The 7,273-nt window shown below is 35.5% G+C and overlaps 1 protein-coding gene across 1 annotated transcript; it reads left to right on the top strand.

The window, feature by feature from the left end:
• Positions 1-215: 215 nt before the first annotated feature.
• Positions 216-6,323, top strand: LOC145637082 (uncharacterized). Its single transcript, XM_081688593.1, has 6 exons — positions 216-554; positions 637-708; positions 806-1,069; positions 4,495-4,859; positions 4,961-5,143; positions 5,236-6,323. The coding sequence occupies exons 1-6, from the start codon at positions 216-218 to the stop codon at positions 5,342-5,344; spliced, it is 1,332 nt and encodes a 443-aa protein (XP_081544719.1). The 3' UTR covers positions 5,345-6,323.
• Positions 6,324-7,273: the final 950 nt, after the last annotated feature.

The following is a 7,273-nucleotide window of genomic DNA, read 5'->3' as shown; positions in this document are numbered from 1 at the left end:
TAAGAAAACCGGAAAATGGTTCATCAAGGGTCCGGAAGCTAAAAAACTGGCGGATAAGCTAGTAAGTTACCTATGAATTGTTGAAATTAAGTCACTTTTGCATCTAACCATTAACTGTTTTACTGACCTCATTTTTCCTTATGCTATAGCTTGAGCACACTCAAGAGATGGTGGAGGGCAAATTTGAACCAAGTATTGAGAATGACCCTTTCACCATGGCTTTGGGAAGGCCATACCTTCCAGGACGAGTAGTAGGTTCGGGAGGGTCATTGCTTGGATGGAATAAGGTGATGGGTCCCGAATACACAAAATCGGGTACATCTCGAGCCAGTGTTAACTCACCGGGGGAGTTGGATGCCAAGGTGGCATCAATTAAGGAACAAGTACGCAACGAGTTAGTTGGTGAATTTAATGCTTGGGCGAAGCTGATGAACTTACCGACTTTGCCGTTCCTCACGAGTACCCCGGTTGACTCATGTTCTGAACCAAAAGGACAAGGAGAAGGTGATAGACATGGAGGAGATGAGATACGTGGTGAAGATGTGTCACCTCAGGTAAAATCAACTGGGTTATTAAAAGTTTTAAAATACCGAGTTAATTGAGATTTTAGGTGCAATGATTGATGTACTGTTGTAGGTTCCTACTCCTACACATGCGGACTCGAGGGAGCTTGAAAATCCAACACCGCATGAATTTCCAGAGTTACAGGTAATTTGTAACCCTCTACCTTAATGAATTTTGTTATATCTATGTTGTTGTAAAAGTCCTACTTAACTATCTTCTTTTTATATATTTACTTGTGTAGGAAGACACCCGGTGTGCACTTCTAGCCCCGGGGCATGCAAATAGTACCGTGTTGAGTTTGGTGGCGTATGGTAGTGCCCAACCGACGACGGGTGCTACGGCGGGGCCACATCATTACTCTGTTGGGATCGATTTAGTGGTTGCGGGGTTCGAAGACATCCCACTACCCGTACCGATAGAGGAGGTTGAGATAACAGCACTTTGGCAAGCTGTAGGTAGCTTCGTTGATTGGCCACGTGCATGGGTGAAGTTGATTAATAAGGAGGTAAATTAGCTACTCACTTGACTATTTCATCATTTCATCAAAAAGTAGCCATTTTGAACCGAAATGGCTACTTACTTGCCTTTTTTCTTCATTTCTCAACTTAAAAACTTCTTGCATCTCAAAACAACTCATAATCACATATTTATAAGTGTTTGTCATTTCAAATTACATAAAAATCGCCAAGTTCTAAGTTTTTGGGTCAAATTCATAAAAAAAAGCCATTTTGAGCCGAAATGGCTACTCACTTGCCTATTTTCTTCATTTCTCAACTTATAAACTCCTTGCATCTCAAAACAACTCATAATCACATATTTATAAGTGTTTGTCATTTCAAATTACATAAAAATCGCCAAGTTCTAAGTTTTTGGGTCAAATTCATAAAAAAAAGCCATTTTGAGCCGAAATGGCTACTCACTTGCCTATTTTCTTCATTTCTCAACTTATAAACTCCTTGCATCTCAAAACAACTCATAATCACATATTTATAAGTGTTTGTCATTTCAAATTACATAAAAATCGCCAAGTTCTAAGTTTTTGGGTCAAATTCATAAAAAAAAGCCATTTTGAGCCGAAATGGCTACTCACTTGCCTATTTTCTTCATTTCTCAACTTATAAACTCCTTGCATCTCAAAACAACTCATAATCACATATTTATAAGTGTTTGTCATTTCAAATTACATAAAAATCGCCAAGTTCTAAGTTTTTGGGTCAAATTCATAAAAAAAAGCCATTTTGAGCCGAAATGGCTACTCACTTGCCTATTTTCTTCATTTCTCAACTTATAAACTCCTTGCATCTCAAAACAACTCATAATCACATATTTATAAGTGTTTGTCATTTCAAATTACATAAAAATCGCCAAGTTCTAAGTTTTTGGGTCAAATTCATAAAAAAAAGCCATTTTGAGCCGAAATGGCTACTCACTTGCCTATTTTCTTCATTTCTTCCTTGCATCTCAAAACAACTCATAATCACATATTTATAAGTGTTTGTCATTTCAAATTACATAAAAATCGCCTAGTTTTTCATTTTTTTTTTTAAAAAAAATAAGCAACTTCCGCCGCACCGGGAGACCCGAGGGAGCCGCCCCCGCTGCCGGAACAGCAAAGGCAGCCCCAACGAGGCCACAGCAGCCCCGACAGGTGGCTGCCAAGGCTGTAGCAGCCACGACAGGTGGCTGCCAGACTGCTGCAGCCTCGGCAGCAGCCTGCCTGGGCTGCTGCAGCCTCGACAAGCGGCTGCCATGGCTGCTGCAGCCTCGGCAGGTGCTGCTACAGACATGGCAGCCGCCTGTCGAGGCAGCAGCAGCCCAGGCAGGCTGCTGCCAAGGCTGCAGCAGACTGGCAGCCACCTGCCGTGGCTGCTACAGCCTTGGCAGCCACCTGTCGGGGCTGCTGTGGCCTCGGCACGGGCTGCCTTCGCTGTTCCGGCAGCGGGGGCGCCTCCCTCGGGTTTCCCGGTGCGGCTGCCGTTGCATTTTTAAAAAAAAAAAAAAATATTTAAGCAATTTTCATCATTTCATCAAAAAGTAGCCATTTTGAGCCGAAATGGCTACTTACTTGCCTTTTTTCTTCATTTCTCAATTTAAAAACTTCTTGCATCTCAAAACAACTCATAATCACATATTTATAAGTGTTTGTCATTTGAAATTACATAAAAATCACCAAGTTCTAAGTTTTTGGGTTAAATTCATAAAAAAAAGCCATTTTGAGCCGAAATGGCTACTCACTTGCCTATTTTCTTCATTTCTCAACTTAAAAACTTCTTGCATCTCAAAACAACTCATAATCACATATTTATAAGTGTTTGTCATTTGAAATTACATAAAAATCAGCAAGTTCTAAGTTTTTGGGTCAAATTCATAAAAAAAAAGCCATTTTGAGCCGAAATGGCTACTCACTTGCCTATTTTATTCATTTCTCAACTTATAAACTCCTTGCATCTCAAAACAACTCATAATCACATATTTATAAGTGTTTGTCATTTCAAATTACATAAAAATCGCCAAGTTCTAAGTTTTTGGGTCAAATTCATAAAAAAAAGCCATTTTGAGCCGAAATGGCTACTCACTTGCCTATTTTCTTCATTTCTCAACTTATAAACTCCTTGAATCTCAAAACAACTCATAATCACATATTTATAAGTGTTTGTCATTTCAAATTACATAAAAATCGCCAAGTTCTAAGTTTTTGGGTCAAATTCATAAAAAAAAGCCATTTTGAGCCGAAATGGCTACTCACTTGCCTATTTTCTTCATTTCTCAACTTATAAACTCCTTGCATCTCAAAACAACTCATAATCACATATTTATAAGTGTTTGTCATTTCAAATTACATAAAAATCACCAAGTTCTAAGTTTTTGGGTTAAATTCATAAAAAAAAGCCATTTTGAGCCGAAATGGCTACTCACTTGCCTATTTTCTTCATTTCTCAACTTAAAAACTTCTTGCTTCTTAAAACAACTCATAATCACATATTTATAAGTGTTTGTCATTTGAAATTACATAAAAATCAGCAAGTTCTAAGTTTTTGGGTCAAATTCATAAAAAAAAAGCCATTTTGAGCCGAAATGGCTACTCACTTGCCTATTTTCTTCATTTCTCAACTTATAAACTCCTTGCATCTCAAAACAACTCATAATCACATATTTATAAGTGTTTTTCATTTCAAATTACATAAAAATCGCCAAGTTCTAAGTTTTTGGGTCAAATTCATAAAAAAAAGCCATTTTGAGCCGAAATGGCTACTCACTTGCCTATTTTCTTCATTTCTCAACTTATAAACTCCTTGCATCTCAAAACAACTCATAATCACATATTCATAAGTGTTTGTCATTTCAAATTACATAAAAATCGCCAAGTTCTAAGTTTTTGGGTCAAATTCATAAAAAAAAGCCATTTTGAGCCGAAATGGCTACTCACTTGCCTATTTTCTTCATTTCTCAACTTATAAACTCCTTGCATCTCAAAACAACTCATAATCACATATTTATAAGTGTTTGTCATTTCAAATTACATAAAAATCTCCAAGTTCTAAGTTTTTGGGTCAAATTCATAATAAAAAGCCATTTTGAACCGAAATGGCTACTCACTTGCCTATTTTCTTCATTTCTCAACTTATAAACTCCTTGCATCTCAAAACAACTCATAATCACATATTTATAAGTGTTTGTCATTTCAAATTACATAAAAATCGCCAAGTTCTAAGTTTTTGGGTCAAATTCATAAAAAAAAGCCATTTTGAGCCGAAATGGCTACTCACTTGCCTATTTTCTTCATTTTTCAACTTATAAACTCCTTGCATCTCAAAACAACTCATAATCACATATTTATAAGTGTTTGTCATTTCAAATTACATAAAAATCGCCAAGTGCCTATTATAAGTGATTGTGAGTTGAAACTTATTATTTCCCAAACTATTTCAGATTTCCAATGGAAGCAAAACTTCAAAGAGAAAGAGGGTGGAGAAGCCTAAAAGAATTGATCAACCTAAGAAGAAGCTTAGTGAACAACAGTCCAAGAGTGAACAAGCGTCGAAGTTGCACTCTTCGAAAGGTTCACCCATGCCACCTACTCCAATTGTTGAAGACATTGTTCTTCAATCGCTCTCTACTGACATGACCTTTCTTCACAACCGTGCTTGTCATTTGGTCGATCCCATGGAAGTTGCACTTCCTAAGGCAATGTTCCACTATGATGAGGATGCAATTGCATGGATCAGCAAAGAAGATGTGAAGGAATTTCTACGTGGTGCAAAGCTTAACATTTCCCTCATTCAAACATTCATGAGGTAACTTCAATGCCTACATAAAGTTCATACTTTTTTCAAGTTATTCAAATTGATGGTGATTATCCTACATCTGATAAATTAATCAATGTTCATGCACGCAGAGCACTACAGGAGCACTTAACTGACACTGATTCTCCGTGTAAAGTTGGGTGGTTATGCCCCGAGCAGTTATCCACTACTAAAATCATAGGCAACCCCCATGACGTGTTGTACTATGTTGAACAGAGTATAAGGGAATCAACGCGTGCGGGAGACAAGTTCATATTCGCCCCATGTTATAGAGAGTATGACTAACCATGTCAAATTCAATCGATTTGGCCTCATTATATGTTGACTCCTAAATATTAATTACCTTGTCTATTGTGAACTTATGTAGGGAGCATTGGAGCCTCATGGTGATTTGTAATTCCACTAACACAATTTATCACCTTGATTCAGCTCGATCATCGGAGAAGTGGCTCGTGAAGTCTATATTGCAAAAGTAAATATATATAGCAACCTATAGTGATGATTATTGCTAATAATAACTAATTTAGTAATCATACGACTAATCAAATTTGATTGTATTTTTTATACTACAGTGTTATGAAGAAGCTACATTGTCGTGCTCCAAAGGGTCCAACATGGAAGACACCGTTGGTAATTTACATGATATTATTGTGATTATCTTGAAAATCTATGGTAGTAAATATTTGCTCATTTCCTTTGCATGTTTCACTGATGTGATTTGTTTGTCATATGCTAGTGCGCACAACAAGAGAATGGACTTGATTGTGCTTTGTATGTGATGAGATTCATGCTTGACATTGTGACTAATTGTACGGACACTCAACAGCTTGATGAGGTAAGTCCTAAAATTTCTTGAAATGCTATATTGATGTGATTTCTAGCCTTAGACACCTAATATTATCCAACAATGACATGTTATGAGAAACAAAAAGGCTATTTCACAAGAAAGGTAGAAAATGGGTTGAATAGAAGTCATATGGGCCATATTAGGGCCATTTTGTGTTAATATGCTCTTTTGATGTGATTTCTTTCCTTATACACCTATAACTAGATAATATTGACATGTTATGAGATAAATAAAGTTCATTTAATAAGAAATGTAGGAAATGGGCAAAGTAAGGTCATATAGGCCATATTCGGGCCATTTTGGGTAAAAACCGTCATAAACCTTAATAAAATGCTCTCCTATACAATTTTAGGGCTTACACACATACAACTACCCAACATTGACATGTTATGAGAAAGAAATAGTTCATTTGATAAGTAATGTAGAAAATGGGCTACATAGAAGTCATATAAGCCCTATTTGGGCCATGTTGAGTAAAATGCGTTGTTGAACTTCTTGAAATGCTATATTGATGTGATTTCTAGCCTTAGACACCTAATATTATCCAACAATGACATGTTATGAGAAACAAAAAGGCTATTTCACAAGAAAGGTAGAAAATGGGTTGAATAGAAGTCATATGGGCCATATTAGGGCCATTTTGTGTTAATATGCTCTTTTGATGTGATTTCTTTCCTTATACACCTATAACTAGATAATATTGACATGTTATGAGATAAATAAAGTTCATTTAATAAGAAATGTAGGAAATGGGCAAAGTAAGGTCATATAGGCCATATTCGGGCCATTTTGGGTAAAAATCGTCATAAACCTTAATAAAATGCTCTCCTATACAATTTTAGGGCTTACACACATACAAATACCCAACATTGACATGTTATGAGAAAGAAATAGTTCATTTGATAAGTAATGTAGAAAATGGGCTATATAGAAGTCGTATAGGTAATATTTGATTAAATGCATATTTTTTGCCTAATTAATTATTTTTAAAATAATGTTTTTGTATTTCAAGTTTTGCAAGGTCCAAAAGGATGGTCCGTTGACAATCAAGGAGCTTAATGAAGTTCGTGACATGTTGGCGTCTTTCATCACCTTCAACATGTAAATGGCATGCATTGTAATTGTAAATTATTTATGTTAACTTTTGAACTATATATAACTTATTATTCATTATATATGTGTACTTACTATTATTTGTATATATGTAAGCAACTTTTTTTTTTTTTGTATTGCGTTTGGGAATATTTATATCTATATATATATATATAATTGAATTCTTGTATTTATCTAATATTATTTTTGTATATAATAATTAATAATATTATTATTAGTTATTATAATAATAAAATTATTAATTATTATATTTAATATAATTGCTGGAATTACAGGGTATTATTATTGCAGGTTTTTTGTTAAAAATATTATTGCACGATGGAAAAAAAAAAAAAAACGAAAAAAAAAATATATATACAAAATGCTCCGGTTAGGCAGGAACCGGTGCCTAAACTATCCACCACCCAAAAAAAAATGGCGGGAGAGCAGTATTAGGCACCGGTTA

This window comes from Chenopodium album, chromosome 6 (genome assembly GCF_948465745.1).
Source record: "Chenopodium album chromosome 6, dcCheAlbu1.1, whole genome shotgun sequence".
Taxonomy (NCBI): Eukaryota; Viridiplantae; Streptophyta; class Magnoliopsida; order Caryophyllales; family Amaranthaceae; genus Chenopodium; species Chenopodium album.
This window is presented reverse-complemented; position numbering and strand designations above follow the sequence as displayed.

Coding starts and splice junctions, on each gene's coding strand:
- LOC145637082 (XM_081688593.1), top strand. CDS start 216: ATGGCTTTGGGAAGGCCATACCTTCCAGGACGAGTAGTAGGTTCGGGA. Junction 555..636: donor GTGAAGATGTGTCACCTCAG/GTAAAATCAACT, acceptor GTACTGTTGTAG/GTTCCTACTCCTACACATGC. Junction 1,070..4,494: donor TGAAGTTGATTAATAAGGAG/GTAAATTAGCTA, acceptor AAACTATTTCAG/ATTTCCAATGGAAGCAAAAC.